This window comes from Stegodyphus dumicola, chromosome 9 (assembly GCF_044657685.1).
Source record: "Stegodyphus dumicola isolate Sdum_Otavi_A_Nest chromosome 9, ASM4465768v1".
NCBI classification, from domain to species: domain Eukaryota; kingdom Metazoa; phylum Arthropoda; class Arachnida; order Araneae; family Eresidae; genus Stegodyphus; species Stegodyphus dumicola.
This window is the reverse complement of record NC_140776.1, coordinates 173,689,121-173,716,553: the sequence shown is the minus strand read 5'-3', so window position 1 is coordinate 173,716,553 and position 27,433 is coordinate 173,689,121. Positions and strand designations below refer to the sequence as shown.

Below are 27,433 nucleotides of genomic sequence, written 5' to 3'. Positions count from 1 at the left end.
TAATTTCAAATTCAGTAACAAATTTTAAGAAAATTAAAGTTTTATCATCCAAGAACAAACAAGTTTATAATAATAATAAAAATTAAGTACTAACCCTTAAAATTATGTCAATACTGAAAATGTATAAAACTATAATTTTGATATTATATAAAAATACCAAAATTAAAATGAACACTTACAGTTAAAACAGTGGGTCGGGCAGCAGCAGCAGCAGTAGTAGAATTAGCGGTGTTTGGAGTTCGTACAACAAGAGGTGTCTTTGGCAAAATTGTAGTTGTAATTGGAACTTTAGTATTAGTTGTTGAAAGAGAAGACAATGATTTCACTAATAAAAAAACAGAATCCGTCAATACATAATTATAATAAATTCATGTATCGTAATAAAATACAAACATTAATACAAAGTTACCAACAATACACACCTTCGGTTTTTGGAGTGCGACTAGTGAAAATTCTTCTAACCCCAGGGTAAGTCTTCGCATTTACAGCTGTTGTTGTAGCTGAAGTCACAGCAGAAGAAACTAACGAAATCTGAAAATAATAATTACTATAATATATAGTAAAAAATACACCACATAAAATAAAACCATCCTTTAGAGTTGCTTATATTTAAAGGGAAAAAAAAGTATATGAATTAGGAATAAAAAAATATAAATGCTGCAATTACTGAAAGTAGCCATCATATTTCTAAACACAGGCTTTCATTTTTCTTATGCTGGGTTTGAAGTATCAGTCTTTCAACAGTCACAAATAATTTTGGAAATGTAATTTACTAATACTAGTCACAGATAAAAACTTACTCCTTACACTTAAACTGAATGTGAAAAACAGCTTGAAATAACAAACTGCAAGATAGCAGATTGAAACAAACTTATAAGCATGAAGTCTGTGCTGCATAATTAAAAGGGGGATGAGGTGAAATGGAAGTGCTCCAAATTTGAATTCAAATTTGAATTTGTTCTGAAGTAAACAAAAGCTTGTTTCTGCCTTGTAGCGACTTTATAGTGATACCTGAAAAGAGACTAATAAGTGCTCTTTGTTTGCTCTAACATCTAATTGTTAAAATGCTTCATAACGTACTCAGATTCTTGGAAATATGCATAAGACAATTAAAAAGAAGAATTTGAGCATTTAAAAGTCAATGTCACAGATCCAGAAAACAGTGGCTGATCAAATACAGCGTCTTGTTTTTTAGCTCTACAAAAGGAACCATATTTAGCAAAACACAATTTTTCTAGATCATAAAATCATTTCTGGTTTGGCTAACAGAGTATTTCTCTTGCCATGCTTTTTTCAAAGTTTTTAGATATATTCCAGAGTTTGTTCCATGACTTTTAGTATTTACTACATATACTTCATGGTTTGTTGCTGTGTTCACTTTAAGGTTAAGGTTAGAATAAGATGCCCGTTACTGTTTAATGAGATATTATGAATAAAAAATAAGACTAGGATATGACTATATTCATGCACAACATTTTCATCTCGTGCATTTTATAAGATACTGATCACATCAAGTAGTTAAGAGTTGGATAAGTTTATTACAGTAAAAGATACGAGCACTTGAGATGGACATATTTTATGGAATTTTACTTCAGATTTTACCCACAATCAGTGGGTTGAATTTTATATGAAACGGATTCACAAGACAGAACTTCCTTAATTTTTAAAACAACATTAAAGGTTTTTATATAGTTTCTCATGCAAAGGCAACTTGTAACAGCATTAATGTACAGTCACTCAGAAAAACGGGGACAGTTCTATAACTCCCGTTCTACAAGGCTGATCAACAAAATTCAATTTGTGTTTTTCATGTCTTGAAAAATAATTTACGATCTACATTAGATTTATACATAGCATTGTTCTAACATATGTATTTTGATACAAAATCATATTTTTTATCTGAAATGACATGCCAATTTTTTTAAACATAATTCATTCTACGACTTAAATTATGCGTAAATACCAAATTTGAGATATTCAAAAATTTATATCTTAATTTATCTTTGAAACATGCACAATAAATTTTGTTGTATTTAAAATGAAGTAAAGTTGCAGATGATAAAAATAAATAGATAAATAAAACATTAAAGATTTGATTAATATTCTTTATAATTTAAAAAACAGCTCTTCAAATAGCATTAATAAATATTTATTATGGCTCATTAATAAAACTGAGGGTAAAATTCCACATGATTCATTTTTCATAAAAATTTATTCGGAAATCTAAGGCAAAAAATAACTGTGGCAATTCAATGTACATTGTAACAAAATCCATACACCAAATTGGGTGTTATCATTTAAAACAAAGTGCCAGATTTCAGAAACATGTCATATATTCACTCTATCTTCAGAAATTTCGAATTAAAACTGTCATTTTTCGCAGCTATGCATAGAAATACATCTATTTTAAGATGATGGTACAAAATTTATAGATTATAATCAAATTTTTTGGAAAAATTTATTAAAACTATTAAAAAATAAATATTTAAAAAATAAATCAGAAAAATGTGTAAATTTTACTTGGACTGAACCTAAATTTTGAATTCTGAAAGTACAAATGAAGTAATTTAAAAATATTAATAAATATATACCAAATTCAATTAATATTGAGCAATTAAAATTTCAGAGCTACTCATGCGATTTTTACAAAACTTCGCATTTTGATAAATTTTGATTTGATAATTTCGCAAAATATAGAAAACAATGGGTATGTGATTTCAGAAAAAGTGTGATTTTGTATCAAAATACTATGTTAGAACAATGCTATATATAAATTTAATATGTATCCTAAGTCGCACCTTCCGGGTATGAAAAACTCAAGTTGAATTTCAAAAATTGGATGCATAGAACAGTCTTCCCCTTTTTTTGACTGGTTGTACATAAGATTCTTTAAAAAGGAAGCAAAGTATCACTATATACTAATCATGATATTTTTGGCCAAAAAAAAGGAAAATTCTCAGAAATTTATCTAAAAATCTATCCAAATTTACACGACATATTAATGTATTATTTTTACATCATCTTAGCAAATATCCAGACTGGTTGTCAAACACTGAAATATAAAAGTACCAATGCAAATATAGAACATCATAGTTCATTACCATAAAAATCTAACAACATTTAATGACAGACTTCTCTGCTTCAAAAATCAAAGACATCATAATCTCAAAGCAAAAATTTAAATTTAAACTGTATACTGTGTAGACTGTAAACTAATTCCAAATAAATATGACAGTGCTATGCTACACATTTTGCAACTTTCTGTCAGCAATATCAGCTTGAAAAACATCCCAGTCATCATGATCTCAACAACAAAAGATCTGTCAAAATAAAAACTAAAATTATATAAAAATGAAATCTGAGATAAGTGTAAATTCTGAATAAAAGTTTATGTTCAAGATGATTTGACATAAGTTTTTCCTTTTCAGAAGGAAGGCGGAAGAATTCCCAGAAGAAAAAGAACCAATGTCAGACACTTTTGAAATTGACAACTCGCCCCCCCCCAAATCTACAACAATCTAAGATTGTTTTCTCACCTAATTTTTATGTCAAATGAGATTCTGAATGTTCGGTATTTTTACATTTAGATTATAAGTTTAAAGCATTTCAACACATTTCAATAAAGGAAAATACCTTTCACACTCGTTTAAATATTTCTGCCAAACTTAATTATTAAACATCTACCAACACAACACTAATTTTTTCTTATTAGTTAACATAATATATTTTAACTTGCATAGCCATGCAAAAATTAAAAATTCGAAAAAGGGGTGGGAAGAAAACTAGTGATGTGAGAAGCAAGGTTTAATAATTTATAAAGAGTAGATAATAATGACAAAATGATAAAATACATAAAAATCACAACTTTAAATTAGCAAACTGAAGAAAGCCAAATTATGAAAGGGGCATAAGCACAAATGCCCAATGCAGCGACTAAAACAAAAATAAACTGTTTATTAGTAACTTTGTAAAGAAAAATACATGCAGATTACAAAGCTAAAATTGTTCCATTTTCTGAAGAAAAAAAAAAAAAAAAAAGTTATCAATCTGCTTATAAAATTCCCCTCTCCAAAACTAAAAGGAACAAACTGCTTAAACCATAAAGAATGAAAAATTATGCTCATTACTAAGCAAAACTGAATGGATTACAGCTTCCTTTAATGAATTCTCCTCTCATAAGTGAGTTAAAGTGCAACAGGCTCAGCAAGCAGGATATTCTATGACCTACATTCAAGCCATCTTAGACATGCTCACGCGACCTAAATATGTTTACCTTTGTTACAGTCGCAGAAGTAGATGTCGTAGAGGAAGTTACAGAGCTTATTTTTGTGGTTTTGGGATTAGAAGAGAGAGTTACTTTATTTGGAAGTTTAGATGCTTGTCCAGATGATTCCAGAAGTCTTTTTTGCTGTAATGCTAGTCTCTGTTGCACAAGCTGGGCTTCCATTTGAGCCTTGATCTTCTCGGCACTCTGCTGTGCCTGCTGATGTGCTTGTCGATCTCTCAAATGTTCCCTCTTCTTTTTTTCAACCCTTAATAGATTAGACAGAAGGGAGGAAAAAATTTAATTTTATAAAACTACAGATTCTAACAAACAGTTCAGATTTGAAAATTAACATTACAGTACTATATATATAGCAAAGAATACATGTTCAAAATAAAATCTGCAAAATTACTATCACAGAATTTATATAAATAAAAACATTTACTTAATATCAAATTTATAATAAAGAAATTACATACGAAGCAAAACATGCCAGATATTAACAATAACCAAAAACTCAGAAATATTAGAAGAATTAAAAAACAATAAAATTTACTTCAGCAATACATATTTTTAATAAAATATCACTACTAACATTTCCCCAAATTCTCTGATTTCCCATAGATCCAGATCTTCTTCTGGGACCCAGCTTTCTGATACAGTAGGTAATCTATTTTCTGGAGATTCAGGTCTTCGCCTTTCTCGCAAACCACTTCTCTGTGGCGTGGATTTTACTATAATAAATATTACAAATATAAAACGTAATCTACCGTATATACATCTGAGATTTCATGTTAAACAAATTTTGAAACAAAATAGGATTATTTTGGCTACTCAAAATATCATAATACTCTAGTTTTAAAAGAACTAAATGCATATTTAATGCTAAAACATCTGTGGATGAGCTTACAACCTAATGCATCAGTAAACAAGTAAGCTTATTAGTAGCTCAGAATTCAAACTAACAGAGCGGTATTTAACTAACTTGTAAAGATAGTATAACCATTTTCTTTTCTTCAACAAAATCCAAATTGGCAGATGCAAGACAGAAAGAGATCTCTATATCATGTACTTAGAATTGCATTCTTCATTCCAATTAGTTATGGAAAAAAGAATGCAAAGGTTATCTGCCTAGGGAAAACCATGCCTCCATGTAGCACTTGTTCTCAGAGAAACTAATTCATATTCATTCAAGGGGAAATCACGAAAACATTCAGCCTACCTAACAAGGAATTACTATATTGAAAAATGAGATATATATTTTTTTCAAAAGAGATCAATTTTATTCAAGTATACTTGCTAACAAAAGTACACTATCTGCATAACAGTGATGGGTGACATCGAAGGTGACTTTTGTCTTTACCCAAAATCAGTAAATTATCATTTATTATCGTTTAGGATGCACGATCTCAACCGTACAGTATGAAACCCCATGCTCCAGCAGATAAATTTTTGGAAGGCATTAAAGGTTTCATCCCACAATCTCTTTAAGCTTTACAGATGCTGTAGTGATAAGCAAGGAGAAAAATATTGACAAATGTAGGAAGAAATACTTTCAATAGCCTACTGCTTACTTACTGGCAGTAGTAGTGAGGCCAATCAGATACATTTCCTCTGCAAGTGAGAGTGGCAGCATTTTTGTATAGAAAATACAAATTGCACAGGTTGCTTAATATGCTGAGATCATTAGGATTTTGCTCATCATACACAGAAGCCTCATGGCGTCACAGACAGGTCTCATCACCTGTTACGATCTGTTCCATGAAAGCAGGGTCTTCCTGATACCGAAACAGATGTTGCAGAGCTAGCCCCATACAAAGTTCCTTTTGCTAGTCGGTGAACTGCTTCGGAACCCAAACGGCACACACCTTCCGATATCGCCACCTGTCGTGAACAATTGTCCACATGGTTCCATAGCTGACATCCACCTGCACTGCCAACATTCGCAATGTGACACGCTGATCACTTCTCACTAGGTCGTCCACTTTGTCGATGAGATCACTCGTGATGACAGCGTTTGCCTGGCCTGGTCTCGTCTCATCTTCCACACTCTCATGGCCTGCACGAAAACGGGCACTCCATTTTCTGACAGACTTGACAGAGACACATTTCTCCCCGTAAACTATCACCATCCGGTGATGAACAGCTGCCGGTTTCTCACCTTCCGCTGTCGGAAATCAGATAACATCTCGCTGCTCCTCAGTCGTCGAATTTTGCAACGCGAATGCCATCCTGTCCTCATACAGACTGCCGCATCATTTGGACGCCGCTTTTGATAACAGCCTCTACTCTCTCCTGCACATGCGGGAGACCGTGCATGCTCCAATCGCATCCCGAGATGTCTCGCTATGTTTTCCCATGGTGGAATATGCAAATATTTAACTGTTACATTTTTACGTCGTTTGGTACCTTTTCATTTGATCACTCCTTGTATTTCAAACACAAACATATTCCCCTATTTACTCGACATATAACAAATTGTATCCTGTAGCATGGTACAAACATACAAGCTAACAAATAACAACTAGGTACCTCATTCACGTTTGACAAATTACAGTACAAAATTAGTCTAGTATAACATTATTTCACTCAAAACATTTAAGTTTCATTTACCGTTCACAAAGGGAGTAGTAGCACGTTTCTCCATAAACTAGTGAGTCTGCCGACAATGTACCTCACTCACAATAGTTAATTCCATTAATGTGACCTAAGAATACCAGACATTCATAAAATAATCAGTTTCACCATATGACACTGATATTACAGCACCACTGCAGAGTTAGATAGGCACTTTTCACAGAGAGCCAAAAAGGAGTCTTTTTTATCCCACTCCAGCTGCATCCTAGATTGTTTGAACATAAAACTTAACATATGCATTTTGTAGGAAATTGAATCTACTTTAATTTTGCATAGGCTATTAAATAAAGCTCCCGGCCATAAGATTTTGCATAGAATGGTCAACTACGAAAAATGCTTAGTTTTTAAATAAAAATTGAAAAAAATGCCAAAATGATTAGGTTTTTTTTTAAATTTTATTTTCGTTGTGAAGCCCGCCGCTTCAAAGAGGCAAACTTAAAATTTGGATTCGACACATGAAAGAAAAAACATACAGAACAGGAGGGGGGGTCTCGATTTTTTCCTGAAAAGACTCTTTGAGCATTTCATGACTAGATCAATAGAAATAAAGCACTTTGACTGAAAAGGTGCCTCAGATTACTATACAACAAGTTTCTTTTCAGGATCTCAAAAAGCATATGTTTGAATATAGGTCTATTGAAGAATTAGTAAGATAAAAAACAAACTATGATGTTTGGAACACAGATGAACTATTCAAAGATGTGTGACCAAGATGCCTTTATCCCTCCCCAAAAGGATAGAGAGAATAAGCTAATACATGATGTTCAAAATATGTTTTAATAACTGCCAACATATTTGTTAATGGCTATTTTAAAAATAACCATTAAGAATTACATTTTAAATTATTAAATTTGTTTGATCACCAACAAGCTACATTAATTTAAAAGATAAATTAAAGCTCTTATGCAGTGTGAATCAGGAAAAGCTCTCACAGCTGCCAATCTGCAATGCTGTTGTAAAGACAAATGGATGATGATTTGGAAAAGTAATATAATGCAAGAAAATTAAGCACACTACAAATAATCAAAAAGAAAGGAATTTTCAATGTATGATATATTAATAATAAATAAGGCTTATTATATTAGAGACTTATGTCTAATTTGCTTTCAAAATCCACAAGTTTGTATTCAAAAATCACCATTCTAAGATTTTCCTTTTTTTTTGACCTATTTAAAATTTTTCATTGATATGATTCTTTTCTAGTTGAATTAAATAAGACATTTTGTAATTCTTCATGCAAATATTTTTTATCATGCCTAATAAATAATCTAAAAAGAAATAATCATACCTCTAGGTTTGGAAGGAAGATCAATAGGTACTGTTATCCTGCGGACCAAGTACTCAGAACGGAGACCAAACATTCCTACATCTCGCCGCTGAAGCAATTCAACAGTCTGGACTTCAGTTTCTGTAGAGATAGTATTTGTTCCACTAGGAGGTGGTTTAGCTTGAACATCATCCCAACGAATGCATGCCCATATGACACGCAACTGTAAAGCTGCTTCATGAATACTAGACAATGTCTGAGTTCTGAACTGCCATGCAGTTTTGAAAGATGGCCGTGGGCATGTGCCATAAGGCCAAATATACTGATTATTTTTAGCATTATAATTGAAACCCGATGCTTCACGAAACCCAGCCTTCCTACAAACACGGCGCAATTCATGGGGTGGTAAGGCAAGAATACTTTTGATTTTTGAAGGGGTGGTAAATCTATTACAAGGAGGCAATACACCTTTGCCCATTTTCTTTACTTTTTTAGTAGTCCTAACCTTTCCAAGGAATGCTTTTCCTTTAGTACTATTATCCTTAGAGGAAGGAATATTATACTTTGTATCACAATTTGAATTGCCCTCTTTAGATTCACTTTCTTCGGTATCCATTTTCTCAACTTTAGGAATGATTGGTTGAAGAGGAGGAGGTGAACTCCTAGCTGTTTTAGTTTCATTATTTAATACACCACAATTGCTTATTTGTTTTATAAGAACAGTTTCAGTACCAGAAGCATCTTTAACAGAAATTAATTTTTTATCAATACCAGTAGCATTGATGAAGTTAAATTTTGCTACTGCTTGATCAGATGCCTTCCTCACTATTATGACCTGGCTAGCTTTAAAAGTCCGACATGATGGTGAATAACAGTTGCACTGGACACCAAGTTTAGGCTGTGCATTTTCAAGGCGGCAAAGAGGAGAATAACATTTTCTTGGTGATCTCAAAAATGAAGAACCTGCTAATTTTAAAGGAGATTCAGTCTCTTCAGCACTACTAAATTCTCCATTCGACACATTTTTAGTAGGTTTTGGTTTAAACATATCCCTGCGACCAAGTTTATTAGCAATAGCTCTCGAAATTTCAGTTGCTGTTGCACCCTTTTTAACAAGTAGTCTTACACTATGCTGTGTAGCTAAATTGCCTGGTTTGACTTCTAACTTCACTCCATTAGAAACATTTTTCTTCTCTACTTGCTCAGGTGACTTATCTTGGGTTTCGATAGTTTTTAACCGAATATCCAAATATTCATCTAACTTGCTAGGTTTTGGTAGCCTGGGATATGTAACTCTAACACTTTCTGTCAGAGCTTCTGACACATTTATTAAATCAATATCTAATTCTGGATTTAGTTTATATGATGTTAAGATACCAGCATTTTGGGGAATATACTTTTTTTTAAATCTAATAGTAGAAATCTTTGCATCACAGCCTTCATCTTTATCGACAAATTCTTCTTTGATATTTTCTACATTTACAGCATCTATTTCCATTGAGTTATTTAGGGCTTCATTCTCAATTATATTGGATTTTAACTCTCCACATGATGCCAGATCGTGGAATGCAAATGGCTTCTGTTCAGATTCTTCAGGTACTGTTTTCAAGTAATCTTTTGTATCCATCACTTTTGGTTCACTACCCTTCTCACAAACAACAACTTTATGAGGTCCAGCTCTTAAAGCAAGTTCAGCGCAAGGTTTATATCTGTAAGTTCGAGTATAACTAACATACTGCCAACCTCCTTGGCCTGTTACACGGTATTCTTCCCCTTTTTGCTTCCAAACCTAGAAAAAGCAATTTATAGTAATAAGAAATTTAAATGAAACTAATGACATATTATAACCAGGACATTAAAAATGTTATGCTAAAATTATACACTTCTGAACATAAGCTAATCCATAAAAGACAGCTACGATTTTACTGCACAAGTTCAGACAAATTTGAAAGTTTGTAAAGGTATATGTAAGTCAAACTAAATGTCCTGTAAATCCAGCTATATACTCCCAAAAGTGAGCATAATTGGTCATATAACTAAGCTAGATCTATTAGATTAGCTAAAGGTCTCGTGTCAAGATCTCATCCATTTTAAAAAGTTGGATGAGAGCAGAATGAAAGGTCACTTTTAGCACAAATGCTCTCTTTTTTTCCGTTTTCCCAAACTTGTGACATGCACATCAGCTAGTGCTTTTGTAAAACCATGGCAAATGCACTCTGATTTCCAGCTATGGTAATCATTCTCAAGCAACCATGAGAAAATTTTTTCCCTCAGTTGCACTTCTGTTTTTATGAGTAAAATATAATTCTTATTTATAGTAAAATATTCTTCTTCCAATTTAAATTTATGATATTCGTGTTATAAAATAAAATTTATGGCAAAATATTGTTAATAAATCCAGGTAAAATTAATTTTCTAATAATTAATTTATGCTATATTGATCACATTTAAGATAAAAGGATCTATCTCATCTATCAATGATTGACATCAATCTCTTTCTGTATCACAGACATGATTTCATTGAAACTGCAAAAATAACACTTAGACGAAGTTTTTCTTTGAAGTATTAAAAAAGCGCAATTTCATTTTGATCATATTGCTAAACACTATTTTATCAATAAAACAAAGCTCAAAATATCAAATGCGCTAACTTTCAAAATAAAATGAGGTAAAAAAATACCTGATGTTTCAATCCCAATGTATATTTCACCCATATTGTTCTATCCACTTCGTCATCATTCCCTTCTCGCTTTTCACGTTTTTCTTGCTTTTTTCGCTCATCACGATCCACAGCAGTTGTACGTTGTAATCTTACATGACCTGATTAGTTAAGAGAAAAGAGAAAGATTTCCTTTATTAAAAGTCATATTTAACTTTTATTAAAAAGCATCAATGTGCAAGAAACATTTTTAGAAACTTCAGAAATATCTGTCTACACATATTTACAAATACATACATATATTATCATTTCGTTACTTGCTTAGGTAATGACAAAATATTAGCAAAAGAATAATGTAACATAATTCACACTACAGTAAATAACTTTTTTGATGAAAAAAGTAGCACAACTTTGCTCAAAATAAATCCTAAGGTAATACATAATTTAAGTACACAAGGTAGAAAATATATTAAATATTCATTAATGAGAAATAAATAGAAAATTTAAATTAATTAAAGTAAATTATTCCAGAAGTATATGTAACAAGAAAAAAAATTCAGATCAATAAGAAAAATCTAAACGGAACTTGGCGATCAATCAATGCTTTCACAGCAAATATTTAACTAGCTTCCTTTTTATCTTAAATGTCAACTCAGGTTTATCATGAGGTTTAGCAACAATGAGGTTTGATGAACATACAAAAATTCCCATAATCCAATTTAAAAGATTTAATTCCCATAATCCAATTTAAAAGATTTTTAAAGTGCATCAAAAGTATGCAGTAAAATAAACCAATTATGATAAGAAGTAACCACTTGATTCAAGTTTTTTGCCCTCTCCCCTATTACCATTTAAGAAGTCCGGCATTCACATTATTTTGCAGGAACAGAATTCAGTCTAATACTAAAACAATAACAAACGTATGAAAAATATTTTAATTGCTATGCTACAGCACAAAAACACTTACAACTCTTGAAAGGTTCTACCTGAAGAGGCACTGACAGGAGGCTACTAATCGGCCACTGGTAGGCCCTATGCTGGTTAATTCCATGTATGAAAGAAAGGAAGTATTAAAGTATCATTAATGATTCATGATTGTTTCTATGTACCATAATAAACTATTGTATTTAATTTCGTACTTTGTTTTTCATTCCAATCAGAATTCTGTCTCATCAAATATTCACTTGCACTTTTATCATCTGTACTGCACACCTTGCTGCATTGGGAGTCATATTTTTGAACAAATACAGTTTACAAAAAATTAAGCACCATGAAGGCAGTGGTTGTTTTTGATGAAATTGAATATGTGTATAGCTCATACACAGATAATAAAATGATTAAAAAATCAAGGTCATAGTACCTGTTCACGGCTCACAATAACCCATTGAGTGTTTAAATTAGTAGTTAGCAATGCATGCTTTAACTCGTCGAGGCAACGAGTGATAGAGGTTCTTAATGTCATCCTGCGACACATTCTGCTAGAGATTCATCAGCTGTCACTCCAGATCTGAGATATTTAGTGACGCCTGAATCTGGTGGCGTTACCATGTCTCACACATTCTCAACTGTTGAAAGGTCTGGCGCCCTTGCTGGCCAAAGAAGAGTATCAACCGCACGGAGACAGTCCAGAGATATGAGAGCAGTATGTGGTTTCGCCTTGTTGGAAAATGGCCCTAGAATGATGTGCCAAAGGGTAATGCAACCAGCTGCAGGATGGTATCAACATATCATTGAGCTGTTAAAGATGTACAGAGGATGACTAAAGATGACCTGCTGTCATTAGAAATAGCACCTCACACCATCACATAGGGATTATAGCTGTATGCCTTTGTAAAACAAAGGCTGATTGGGACTGCTGCCCTGTCCTCTCTAGACATGAACACGGTCATATGCTTCAAGAATGAAGCGGGATTCATCGCTGAACACTATACGATGCCAGTCTGATGGCAGCCATGATGATCGATTGCGACAATGCTCCAGACAACTCCGCCGATGTTGTGGGGTCCAAGGCAAACGTTCCCCCACTTCAGACAAGCGGCATGAGATAGTGGACGGTACCAAGGGAGATAAAGACGCGGCTATAGTGCGTTGAATAGTTGACAATAATACCATTGGGGCAGTTCGAGCCTGGCGAACAGTCATCCTATATTGCCTTGCATTTGTGCTCCTTGACCTTCCAGAGCATTTATTTCATCGGCAATATCCTTGTAGCAACCATTGCTGCCAACATCTTTGCACAGCAATGTCTATATGCTGCAACTGGCGGCCTATTGCTAGTTATGACCACCCAGCTTCACGCCACCCTACAATGCGACCACGTTTGAAGTCGTTCAGTTGTCTGTAAGGTCTTCGATATCGTCGTAATGGCATCTTTAGTTGCTTCTTTATAGAATTACAATGGCAGCAACAAAAAAAGATAAATTTTCTGCCTCTGTTACTGGTTTTATACTTTGCGACTTGCGCACTAGAAATGAGCGCAATTCCTGTTCATTTCCTCGAAACTTTGGTCATTAGAATGTTCGATCAAGATGTTTTTGCATACCAAATTTTGTCACGATCACAAAAGTCCTACTTGGTGCTTCGATTTTTTTTTTGCAAAAGGGTGTATATGTATGCATAAAAATGGAATTAAATAAACAAGTATGTTTAAGCTTCTAGAAAAAAAAAATATTTTGAAAGAAAAGCTGACAAAATAATAATAATCAGTTAAATTCTAATCATATTTTTTAAATGTGCAAGAACAAAGAAAGGGAGAAGGGCAGTAGATAGGGTTGCCACCTCTCCCAGAATTGAACCCTGAAAATTAAAATCTCCTGGCTTCCGGAAGGAATTTAAAATAAATATTACTCTCCCAGAATATCAAGTTTCCTGAAAATAACGATACAACGCGCACGGATGAAATGGTTGACAGCATCGAAAATCACATTACCACGCACAACAGCCAAAGAATGTCTATATATATTTTCTTTGCAGCAATGATCTACGGTGAGTAAGCACCTTGCTGATGAGTAGTGGAGCCGGTGTGTCACGTGCATGCCCCCTCCACCCTCTCATTTTCAATCCATTCTTTCATTTAGTCTGCAGTTAGCTAGTCTAGTGACAAAAACGATTTTGATTAAAAAAAAAAAAAAAAAGACAAAGTATTTGACATTGTTTCAAGACATGTGGCTAACTTAATTGGCTTATGAAGAAAGACAACTTTAATGGAGAATGTAAATTATGTCGTAAAACAATTAATATTAAGCATGAGGGTGTTAGAGCTATAACTAACTGTACATTCCCAAAGCAAGAAACACTAATCGTTAATATTGAATAGGGATTCTTCGCAATTGGTTTCAAAATTTTTCGTGAGGAAATCTTCAAAAGAAGAATACAATATATTAGCAATTTGAATTACTTCAGTCTATCGTGGGATTAAGCACCATCATAGTTTTAATATTGCACAAACAAATTGTTATAGCACTCTTTCCAGATTCTTCTTTGGCAAAAAAGATTTCTTGCGGTAGAACAAAATGTACAAGTATTTGTGAGAGTGTGCTTGCTCCTGCAGCTCAAGAAATACTTTTAAATGAGATTAAAGAAGCAGTTTTTTTCAGTCGCAACAGATGCGCCGAATAAAGACAACGCTAAAATGTTTCCAGTAGTCGTGCAATATTTTCATAAGGAAAGTGGGATAATACACGGACTGCTTGATTTTTACCGTGATCCCCAAGAAAAAAGTGGCGAGATTAAAAACAAGATTTGTTGAGTTCTCGTCGAAAATAATTTAGATATAACAAATGTAACTTCGTTTGCTGCTGATAATGCGTCTGTCAATTATGGCATAAATAATTCTGTGTATCAAAAACTTAAGATTGACAATGAAAACATTTTAAAAGCAAACTGTAAATGCCACATATTACAGAACTGCACAAAATTTGCATTAAAAGGCATAAAATTCGACGTTGAAGCCTTAGTCTTGAAAGTTTATAGTGAATTTTCAGCATATGCTAAACGAACAGAGACTCTGAAAGCTTTCCACGCATTTTTAAATATTGAGAATCACGATATTTTACACCATGTGTCAAACCAGATGGCTATCTTTATTGAGAGCGATAGAGTGTTTGCTTTGTAACTGGTCAGCTTTACAGGCATATTTTATTGAAGAAGGAGAAGAAGAATGTAATACAATTATTTAGCAAGCATTTAAAGATGAAAACTCACTGCCTTTGTGTTACTGTTACTTTTTGCACAACGTTATGCAAATTTTTGATAATGAAATTAAAATCATCGAAAGTGATTTTGTTACTTGGGCAGAACTGCACGATGTTATACTTCAAATCCGCTGAAAAATAAGAAAAAGAAAAAATATGACCAATTTTTGGTAGTTCAGTAAGAGATTTTTTTAAACAAATTAAATTAAACGGACAAGGCTATGTTTATAAAGACGCAGACATTTTCTTTGAGAGATGTTTAGATTACCTGAAAAAACGGTATGATTTTGAAAATTCGAGTATAGTAAATTGAGCATACTTTCAATGAAAAAAACGATTATGTGGGATGCTTTGAGAGACTTGGCCATTGATAAATTGAGCATATTTTTAATGAAAAAAACGATTATGTGGGATGCTTTGAGAGACTTGGCCATTGATTTAAAGATCACTTTTGATGAAAATAAACTTTACGAAGATTTCTGCATTTTGAGGAAGGTTCAAGACAGCATTGTTAAATAAAATGTAAGAGTTGATCTGAGGTGGGAAAATTTTTCTCAACAGTCGAAAATAGAGTTGGAGAAATGTTAAAGAAAGTAGTTTCATTCGTTTTGTTAATACCTGTATCAAACGCTGCCTGCGAGCGTGTTTTCAGTATAGCATTCGATATATGGACTAAGAAAAGAAACCGTTTAAATGAAGAACATGTCAAGGCAGAAATCCTAACATTCTTCAATTTTAAAATGGACTGCAAAGAGTTTTTTTAATTTGTTAGTTCCAGACCAGATATTTTGAAATCCGTACGATCAAATGCAAAATATAAGTTCAAAATAAAGTAAAAAGTTATGAAAACTGATATTTTTTTTCCTCTCACGGATTTTGACAGCCAAGAGGTGGCAACCCCAGCAGTAGCACAAATCTTAGTAACAGAGGGTTAAAGCGATCTCTCTGATGCAAAATGGCGCAAGTTCTCTATTTATAGAAGCAGTTATGTAGCAGGCTGGAATGTTCTTGAAAGTACTGGTCTAGGGGGAAGATCCTAAACTGTAGTTTAGGATCTTCCCCCTAGACCTAGTTAGTTAGTTAATTAGACTAGAAGTTAATTAAAGCTTGCTGGTTCGCATAGAGCAAAGCCGTCCTATTTTTTATATTTTACATCTAAAAGGGCAGTAGCACAGATCTTACTAGCAGAGGGTGAAAGCGATCTCTCTGACGCAAAATGGCACAAGTTCTCTATTTATAGAAGCGGTTACATAATAGGCTGAAATGTTCTCAAAAGTACTGGTCTAGAGGGAAGATCCTCAATTGCAAAAAGTTAAATTAAAGGTTGCTGGTTCATAGAGCAAAGACGTCCTATTTTTTATATTTTACATATATATATATTTATTTTTAGCATAGGTATGTCCAGATGCACACAGGTTTATTTTATCTCTTTTTCTGTGTATGGATGAAATACGTATAATGACAAGCATGTCCACTGTAAATAAAACAGTTTGGTTTTGGGGGTTTTTAAACTCTGACCAAGGAAAAAAAAAAAAAAAAATTCAATAATTAATTAATACTTTTTTTTTTGTATTCTCTGTATTGCTCATAACACACACACATTTTGTCTTGTCTGTGCAACTTTCGAAATGATGTGTGCCATTATAAAAAATGAACATATCAGCAAAAGTCAAAAAAATTTTACTAACATTAAAACACTAAACAGAATTCTAATTTCTAGTTACTTAATTCTGACTGTGATGCAAGACAAAATAATTGATCCTTGCCAAAACATAGCCTAACTGTTAAGAATGAGGAATAATGAGTAGCCACAGACCACCCACAGATCTCTTTTGTCAGCTAAAGCAATAAAAGATGAGAGATTTCTGTAAGATTGGAAGAAATAACTCATATTAACAAAACATACAATTACTAATAACAATTTACATGCATTTTTACATTAACCCATTCAGCACCGGCGTGTCATATACGCATCAGCATCAAACATTATCTTACCCTTCGGGTTTGTCATATTTGATTCCCCATTTAGATTTAGTTCACTTCTATGGCTGTACCATATTTGACTTTTTTGATAGAACATTTAATTAGTATTTTTTATTGCCGCTAGATGTAGCTGTATGTCTGTTATGGTGAAATATATCAAAATTATGTTTACCTTCATTCCTACCCAATGTTTTTTATTTTTGGTATTTTGTTTAGGAATGAGAGTGAGATTTGTGGGTGGGTGTTGAGCAATGTAATGTCTCTTTAGCTGCCTCATTTGATATAAACAAATGCACACTTTTTATTTTTATTTTTGCCATAAGTTCTATCATTAGAGATTTTTTTATTACTCTTAGATTTTTGGGATGGCAAACGAAAGCAGTATCTAAAACTAGAATAGAAAGCAGTATGTAAACCTACAACATACACAAATGCTCATTTGTTAGTGTTGAGTAATGTATTGGCTCTTACTATGCTCTGAAATACTTTTAATTTAATATATTAATTTTTCTTCTTATTTTTTTAATTTTATTTTATTATCTTTTATAGTGGAGTAGATGTTCTATCATTAGAGACTTTTTTGTTACTCTTTGAGTTTTCCCACATTGAGACAAATATTTTGGATCCCTTAGCCAAAGCTCTTTTTTTTTTCCCTAAATGGCAAAACGAAAGCATTATCTGACCATAGAACATATAGAAATGCTAAATGAGTCAAATTTGCTGAGTTAAATAGCAGCAGATATTATATTCCTGTGACATATGCGACGTTGGACTTTGCATACACCCATGTTTCAAAGACTATCGGCTCATTTTGAAATTTTGCTTACTTTTCATTGTTTGCTCGTTGAATTTTTATGAAAGGCAGTTTTAATATTTTTTAATTTTAATTTTGTGTTGTGCTAAATAAAATCTGTGATTGTTTGGATATTTTTCCATATTATTTGTGGGATAAGGGGGAAATTATATTATTCTAGAATGAGTATTTTATAAAATTTTTAAAAAAATATATAATAATAAATTCTTAAAATTAATTCTGACAACTACCTGAATATTCTTCTCATAATGTACCAAAAATTGGAACAACTGGATGAAAAATTTAATTTATACAAATTTTTTCCCAAAGTTAGGCTTAGCAGCGCAAATTGCCCGTCACCACAAGATGACGCATCCGGTTAACGTGCTGTCCCAAGACAACACTTTGGTAACAGAAATGTCCTTGTGAATGGGTTAAGTTCACTTGTGAAGACATTATTTTGTCTTCAAAAAATAATTGGTTACATAAATGGTGGTTGATGTTTCCCACAACTCTGCAATAAGGAAAATAAAAGTTTCTTTTTTTTTTTTTTTTTTTTTTTACCTTTTTTAAATACAGGGCAGTTAATCAGGAGCTGACTGTATTTAAATACACAAAAAATATTGGTCATAGATTAGTTCATCTAATTCATTTGAGTTAATAATACACCAGAATTCTAGATATTTGAACTTTTATCAATCTAAATAGACATTATTTTGTTAAAAATTAATGACATTTAACTTTTAATGATGCTTACCTAATGAATCATTCCACACAGATGTAAACAGGACAGGTTTCATGACTGCTTCCAAAATACTCAGTGCTAAAGCAAATTCTTTTGGAAATGTACATTTATTAACAGCTTTTAGCCAATTACTACGGTGAATAGTCCAATATGCATGAAGTAAATATGCTGGAATGTTATTCTCAAGTTGCAGTACAGCTTGTCGAAGAGTAGCTACAGTAAACCCACGATCCCCATGCGTTGTTCCTTGCCATTTGAATTCACTAGCAGGTGTTAGACTAAATTTATGTGAAAGGTGCCTTCTTTTGTCTCTATCTTCTGCATGCTGATGTTTGTTTAAGGCTAATGTATTAATAGCGAACTGGTTCATGTAATTCTTGCCACTACTTTCCATTCCCAACTTGAACAATGTTGGTGTGGATGAATTAGATGCATTACTCTTTGATCGGGTAGTCATACGTGTTATTTCTCCGTCTTTGCTGACAATTATTATCGATTCTTCTCCATTCTTCCGAGTAGTGGTTTTCACAAAATTCTCGAATGAGAAATTTCTTGGTGTGAGAGCTCCAGTCTTTGATCGTGTTACAATACCACCTTTTTGACTGTCAGCTACATTAAAGAATAAAAAAAAATTAATACATTTTCAATATATTAAGTAGCATATAAGCTCATATAAAAATTCAATTTACTTTAGACATTAAGTGAAAATAATCACTGAATTTTTTAGAACTGCATTAGTAGAAATCAGAATCACTTTACTAGCTTCTTGCAAATCTAATCGACAGTTCCTATTTCCTGTAAGATTCCTTCATATTTATAATAAAATATTATGCTTGGTTACAATACTGTTACGAAATGTCCAAGCATGGTAAGATAGCTTCCCCGCAAAGCAGGTTTAGGGTTGCCATAAAATGGCAAGAAAGGCACGGTTGCCACATTTGGCAACAAAATTGGCGATGTGCCATGGACGGATTGAGAACCTTCTGGAATGAATTCTTATCGGTTTAGCCCAGAATGTTCTCGAACATAAGACGAAAGCTATATAAACCCTGCTGGCACAGAGTCAGTTAGTTAGTATCGAGTTGATGTCTCATCTAGCAAATCAATCCCCATGGAGTCGATCGAGTTGATAGCTGGGCAGCAAGTTCCGAGTGGTCGTTGAGTTCACCGAAGGAGTCTCTTAGTGTATCGCGGTTAGTGCATTGTCGAGAGAGCGTCTTGAGCTCCGGCAACGACTGAACCGAATAGTCAGGAGCTGTGCTCTGTGTGTCGTCAAGTGCATCGCGAGTTGTAGCGCGGATTCCACGTGAAATCCACGCATTCTGAGTCTCGAGAATACGTGGAGTTACGAGAACGACCGAGCAGAGTCGGGAGCTGTACTCTGGTGCTTTTCAGTGAAGCTGTCTCCACCGTGATAGCCTGATAACCTGGAGGCTGTGTCGCTGATCGTCTCAGCATGTTTATAATAGTTCATTGACGACTGTAAAAATGTGTTTTGGAGTTGTCCTGATTAATATTGGTAAATAAAATGTGTTTCGATACTTCATCCAGTGTCGTCGTTATTCACTCCAAATCCGCACGAATCCCGTATAAACGTGAAGGAAGAAAATAATGTAATAACTGGTGTCAGAAGGAAAAAACGCAAGAGTACATTACAAATTGCTTTATACAATTTTTCAGATGGATAAAAAATTTAAACATTCCGCTTGGTTACAATATATAGTCAAAAGTCTTTAATCAGGACTCGTCGGGACTTTGGCGATTCCGGATTATCGCTTTTTCCGGATTATAGATCATCAGTTTAAATCTGGTAAGATGGCATGCAGAAATTATAAAATTAAAAATATGAAACCGTAATTTATGAAATAAAGAGCAATTATGATCTAAAGGGTATCAAAATTTACAAAAAAAAGCTTAATATTTATTTGTTTACTTTACTAAACATTTCTTTCAACGCGTGCATGCGTGAAGCAAACATTACACATAGTCGAAATTAGAAAATTGCAACCAGAAAACTATTTGGTGTGTACTCGTGATATTTATAATGACGAGGAAATTGATTTAAATCATATCAAAGACGGAAAACATCGAGATGAAATACTACATTTAGTGAGGAATTATAAGCTGAATAAAATAAAAACATCTGCCCTGAAGATAAGGATAGTGCTGATAGACCAACTTCCAGTTCATTGCACACCGCAAAGCTCACCCCCCCCCCCCGCAGAGCAGCGTGAAATTGATAAACAGATTTCGGAATGGTTAGAGAAACAAAGGATATGCCTTTATCCATTTTTTGCAGCATTTCCACTTTTTGTGTGATGGACATTGAAATATACTTTCGCTTTGTAGATCCTTTGGGAGCTCCTGCATCAAAAATTCTATTTGACATAATCGAAAGTTCAAGCTTACTTTTATAAAATTGCTCTAACAGTCTACAAAAAATAATAAGCTCGATTCTATTCGAAGATTAAGGAACAACGTAATCTGCAGCATTAACTGAAATAGATAATTAGATAATTTTAGCTTATACCGTCTGTTATACATTAAACGCGCATGCGTAAACGTATTATACACATGCGTAAAAGTATTACGCACATGCATAAACGCTTATGCACTTGCACGAACACATTATGCATTGACGCATGCGCAGAAATTTTGTAGCTTTGAGGTCCGGATTAACGACTTTTGACTGTATTACAAATTGCTTTATGCAATTTTTCAAACGGATGAAACAAACAACAGAAGACACAATAACATGCCGAATAAGTACTAATTTTTTTGTTGTTTGACTTCTGAATTAGTAAATAACAGAAGATTCAATTAGATATATAGATCATCTTCAAGTATACTCAATAAAATCAACTTAATGTAGCATTGTAAATTTAAAAGATACACTTTAGAATAAAATGTTGAAAATTGAGTGCTTTCTATCTTTGAAGGTCAATAACTTCAGCACTCTGGGCATATTTATATTAAAATTTAAAAAATGAAACTCGAAGACAATTTCTTATTGATTTACAGTACAAGTAAAGTGTAAAATCTATGTCTACTTACATTTTTCTATATATGCAAGAAATATTAGTTTAAATACTATAGAACATTTAGCATTTAGCAAAATTAACACAAAATAAAGAAAAAAACAACTTTACAGAAGGCATGATTTTGAAAAAAAAAATTAATTTCTTTTTGCTTTACAAAAGGAAAACTTAAAATGATTAAATAAGAATAATAATCAATAACTTACTATCATCATCTTCCTTTTTTTCAAGCCTGATAAAATTCCCTTTTCCTCCTTTGGCAAATATCTTTAAATTTACACCTTTCTTGGAATCTGTTTCGTCTAGCTTTTCATTTTCGGATGTTTCCTTTTTGGAGTTATCATTGTTAGCTGCTTCATTACCTTCATTGCTTGATTCTTCATTTAAATCGCTATTCCCTTCACCTCCATCAATACTTCCTACTGCTTCATTTGATTTACTATTTTCATCACTAACAACTTCAGAATTAACATCCATGCTGTCAGTTTCTTGCTTAATTTTCACTTCATTATTATTTTCCAGGTCTTGAATATTTTCAGGTTTGGTATCGGTATCAGGCTTGGAATCAGGTGGACAGCTCTCTACCTTGTTATCAGTACTATCTATTTTCACTATAGAAATAATAAAAAAATAAATAAATAAATAAATAAAATAAAACACTGAATTCTTAAGGTACACAAAAAATTAACAAACTATAATGCGAAAGATGCCACCAAAATTATTATATCAAGGTGTCGGCATTTTGATAAAATACATAAATGACTACATTAATACAATTCTACAGCTATAGCAAATATGGAATTACAAGTCAAATTAAATTTTGATATAAATTCAATAATCAAAATATCGAAAAAGTCAAAAATTCTTTTCCCAGTGGCCAGACGCTTCTGCAGAAAAAAATGTGCTAGGTACAATTCAAATTAAAAAAGTACGGCTAATTTAAACAAACCCGAGTACTGTAACTAAAAAAGGAAAAAAAAATTTTCATGTTTCAGATTTTAAATTACATCTAAAGGGGCATTTTTGTAATGCCTTGTGTGTTACATTTATTTATTAAATATCATGGTCTTTGCACTTAAACCATAATTCAGTTCAACAGCAATATAATTTTTAAATAAGCATATCTTTAGCTATCTTATTTTAGAAATGCTAAAGCATATCTTTAGCATTTCCGATACACAGTTCCACGAGCTGGAGATAAAAAGGTCTCTCCCTACGTAGTGTTGCCATTGCTCACTTTTAAATCATTGAGTTTTTAATCAAAAATTCATTAGAAATTGATAATGAAACAAATTTAAAATTTGGGCTTTCAGATGTTCATATTCACAGTAGTATTATCTCATTCAAAACTGGATGGCTCTAGGTACCGTTGTTTTATCACAATGCGAGAAACATACATACATTTATACAGATTCTTCATCATTTAATTTCTTCAAATATAATACAGGGTGATAGTATTTGGTGGCAACAATTTGAAAAGTGATAGAGCATTTTAAAGTTTTCAACATAAAATCGCAAAACGGAAACAACAGTCCTTCAGGGACAAAGCCCCTTTGGACTAAAAATAATGTTAAACAAAATTTGATTACTGCTTAATAAAATAAAGAGATATACACACAAACACACACACCAAAAAAAAAAAAATTCTTTTTTAGAGCTGGTGATTTTTGCTTTCAACAATAACTGACACAACTGTAAAACGTCCCATAGTTAGGACAGCAGAATTTTTCAACACCTCTCATAAACTGCCCTCGTCTATCTTCATTTGATCAATTTCCTATTATCACTTTTCTATAAGCGAATGTGACAGAATAAAACACTTTTATCGCAAGTAAAATTTACTATTTAAATACATTGTTTTCTTCAGATACTTTCTGTGCAAATAATGTGTATATGTATACGATTATTTGGGAAATGACACACACATGAGACATTGAATCATGAAGCATAACCACAAATGGTACTCTTATGTTATTGGGACTGAATTCAGAAATGTATGTATGCATGTACATATGTATGTGAATACAGACAACATACGAACATACATTTTTAAATCCAGTTCTGATAATAGGAGAGTACCCTGGAGAATTAACAGATCTAGTAAAAAGCAATCATAGCAAATTTAACTAATATTTCTTTGATTTTAGTTAAACATTTTGCAGCCAAATAATTTAGTACACAAATCATGCTTTTAGTTTCATTTATGTCACTATAGTTATATAATGTCATTTGATATGGACAACTGATAACGACAGTCCAGAGAAAATAATTACAGTACAAAGTCCGTAATCTGGACTCATCGGGACTTCGGCGATTCCGTATTATAGATCATCAATTTAAATCTTGTAAGATGGCTTATAAGATGATTTATACAATTAAAAATATGAAACCATAATTTATGAAATAAAGAGGAATTATGATATAAAGGGTATCAAAAATAACCAAAAAAAAAAAGGGCGTAATATTTATTTGTTTACTTTATTAAACATTTCTTTCAATGTAAGTTGTTTAAGTTGCTTCGTTTTTTGTGCTAATACTTTCTTTTCAATTCTATAAACAGACATATTTTCTTGTTCAGTTACAAAGTTCCACCTATCGGAAGCGGTATTTTCTGGATCTAGAACCATACTACAGATTCCGCCGTCCGTTAATTGATTGGGGCATTATCGTCGCAATGAAAAACTTCTGTTATATCATCTTCATTTATTACCGCTTCTTTACATTTCTTTACAAAATCCAATAACTGGAAAATTTCATCTTTAGTTTGCGATGTCTGAAAGCCTTCAAATTCACTGCCTTCATCTTCATCGTCCTCACAATGAAATATGGCAGATGGCCATAAATTATGCCAAGCATTTTTTAACATATCTGGAGACACATTCTCCTAACGTGCATGCGCATGCGTAAATGCATACCAAAAAAAAAAAGTTTGTAGCTTTGAAGTCTGGATAGATTATTCCGGATAATGGACGTTCGGATTACAGACTTTGTACTGTACAAGTAATTCTTATTTGTAGAGCAGAGAGGGGAAATGTCCAAAACAAACACACAAGCAGGCACGCACACACACACATAGGGTTGCCACTCAAACAGGAGAATGAAATTTTCTGACTTTCCCAGGAGTGTTTTTAAAGAAAATTCCAGTCTAGATGTATAATGCACGTTAGCTGTGCTGAGAATTTATTATGGTAAAACTTGAAAACACGAAAATTTGCTATTTACATACGATTTTGATTAAAAAAAAAAGAATCATTCTTAGTTTCATTTGTGTGTGTTCTGGGGGGGGGGGATAATAAAACTAGCATGATATTAATAAAAATATGCAGACTACTAGAAACAGAGTAGTCACAAATTTGACAAAGAAGAACAGTTTATATTATGTTATTTGATTAAACACACAAAGGTTTGATGAAAGAAATGCCCTTTTGGAGAATTTTACAATTGTATTCACATTAAACATTGGGGGAAATCACAAATATACACAAAGATAGCTCCTTTATTGGGATCTGAACTTGGATCAAACTGCCAATATTTAATAGTTTTACCCACTTGGCTACAAACTGACTTGTAGAAAGTCAAAGAGAAATGAGTATAATATTTATTTATCACTGACAGTCATGAACCCCTGTCAATGCAGAATTCACAGCCTCAATTAGGACATATGCAAAAAATAAATGAATATGGGATATTTGCTGTATGCAAAAAATAAAGGAATGAGGGTATCTGCTACACATGCAAGATTCTACAGTAACCATTTTCCCATGTTTAGTTATACCAGTTTGAAAAAAGAATAAAAGTGCTTAGTATTAACTGCTTTTAGAACAGCAATTACATACATTTGAAATACTGCATTTTACATTGTCAACTCACTGTCACTTAGTATGTATTTCACTTTTTTTCTCGTTCCCGTTTTCGAAATCCCACTGTAAACTATAGATACTGATAGTACATGATGTACTTTTTTAAAGAAATTTCAAACTTTGGTACTTATTACTTACTAAACTTTTAGGATTAAAATCTGACGCATGGTATTGTTTCCAGATTTCAATCTGTATAAACCACAATATACTAAAAGATAAAGAGGTAATAATTACATCATAAACTTACTGACCAATTTTAATCCTTACAGACTTTAATTGTCAAAAAGTTAACTATCAGAAATTATGGGTTAAAATTAATGACATTTTTTACATTAATTCATGATGCAGATATGTATTTGAACTGCATGAAGAATTCCTACAAGTATATATTGCACAAATTTATATTTTTAATATTATGTGAAAAAGGGTAAACTTTTTTTTATTACATTTGCCCCTTTTCACATAATGTTAAAAAGCAAAATTACTTCATTAGGAAATGGGCAGAAGAATGTTTCTTAATAAAGTAAGATATATATATATTTTTTTAACGCGACAGAAGTATTTCATGCAATTCAGAAGGGTCACATTTTTAGAATAAACTAATTCCAAAAACAATTTCTTTACCAATAGTGACAGATTGAGTAGAAGATGTAGAAGAGGTAGTGCTTGCAACTGATGCAGAGCAAACATTTTGGGTCTCACCTGGAGCATCTGGTCTATCATCCACTTGATTCATGTTTATAGAACTTGTGTTTGACCATAAGCTACCATCCAAAGGATTTCCAGAATCAGAAGATACCTGAAAGTAAGAGGGAATTAACTTTCAAAATATAAAACAGAAAATATACTATCAAATACTTTTGACCAATTTCTTTTCATAATTATATAATCACATTAAAAAATTAAAGCATTTTAAGAAACTATAATTCCATTTTTCATGTTAAAGCATTGCATGCCACATAATTTCCTATAGAAAGATATATGCATCAACAACACACTGTGACATTATTCATACTATGATTCTTACTTATATGAATTAAATTGAAGGAGCATGAATACAAACAAAAATTCATTTGAATAGATCTGAACTCAGCATTCTAGCCAAGTAGTTTCTCTAAATTAAATATTCTCATCTCTTCCAACAGGTTCTTGTTTTCAAAATAAATTACCAATAAACTTTGGTACTGTTTCTAAAACACGTCTTCCTACTTTAGCTTATTGAAATAACCCAAGATTCATACTTTTAATATAAATAAAAGGTTTCATTATCATTCAATTTTATTTTGAACGAAGACAACAGCATATAGAAAAAACTTGCAATCAATATATTATATAGTATTTATTAGAAATACATTTTTATTTATCACACTCAACATCTGCAGCAAAATGTTCCCAAGAAGATTGGATTATTCAATTACGGCAAAGCACATGAGGGCTATCTGCCTAAAGGGAGGAATGCCTTCGTGGAGGACTTTCTAAGGGAAACTGGCTCGTATACACGTTACACATGGGTAAAACCACGAAAACGCCCATGCAGCCAGCCCATTCGCGGGATTCGAACCTCAGACCACACTACCAGCATTCAGCATATTTACCACTCGGCCGCTGGTGGGCCTCAAGAAGTTTAGATAAAATAACTTTGCAAGCAATACAAACTTTACTGTGTACTTTACTGTGCTTATATTTTAGATGCATTATATATTTTTTATATATTATATATTTTTGATATATTTGTTATTTATATTTTTGATGTTATTATAAAAATGCTGATGAGAAAAGCATTGCTTTTTACAATGGACTTGATTTACCGTTTACAGTAAATACGAAATATTATAATATTTACAAATTATTTGAAGCATTTATTACATTACTACTGTTAGGAAGTCATCCAAAAGAAGTTTTTGACATGGAACAAGTTTTAAACCTTCTTTCAAAAAAAACTAGCTATTAGATTACAGAATTTATTTTTATGGAAAAGATAAATAAAAAGATGC

The 27,433-nt window shown here is 32.5% G+C and overlaps 1 protein-coding gene across 3 annotated transcripts in view; it reads right to left on the bottom strand.

The window, feature by feature from the left end:
• The window catches only part of E(bx) (nucleosome-remodeling factor subunit NURF301 E(bx)), a 113,932-nt gene that overhangs the window by 46,211 nt on the left and 40,288 nt on the right, over positions 1–27,433 (bottom strand). Inside the window, exons 5-13 of one of the 3 annotated variants that reach the window (XM_085824363.1) lie at positions 26,064–26,238; positions 21,786–22,190; positions 18,554–19,150; positions 10,849–10,988; positions 8,190–9,957; positions 4,860–4,998; positions 4,274–4,532; positions 423–531; positions 180–325 (exon numbers count right to left, since the gene is read on the bottom strand). In XM_085824363.1, coding sequence (XP_085680489.1) covers positions 180–325; positions 423–531; positions 4,274–4,532; positions 4,860–4,998; positions 8,190–9,957; positions 10,849–10,988; positions 18,554–19,150; positions 21,786–22,190; positions 26,064–26,238 — 3,738 coding nt within the window. The remainder of the gene's footprint in view (positions 1–179; positions 326–422; positions 532–4,273; positions 4,533–4,859; positions 4,999–8,189; positions 9,958–10,848; positions 10,989–18,553; positions 19,151–21,785; positions 22,191–26,063; positions 26,239–27,433) is intronic. The other 2 variants (XM_085824365.1, XM_085824364.1) reach the window with 2 other exon arrangements.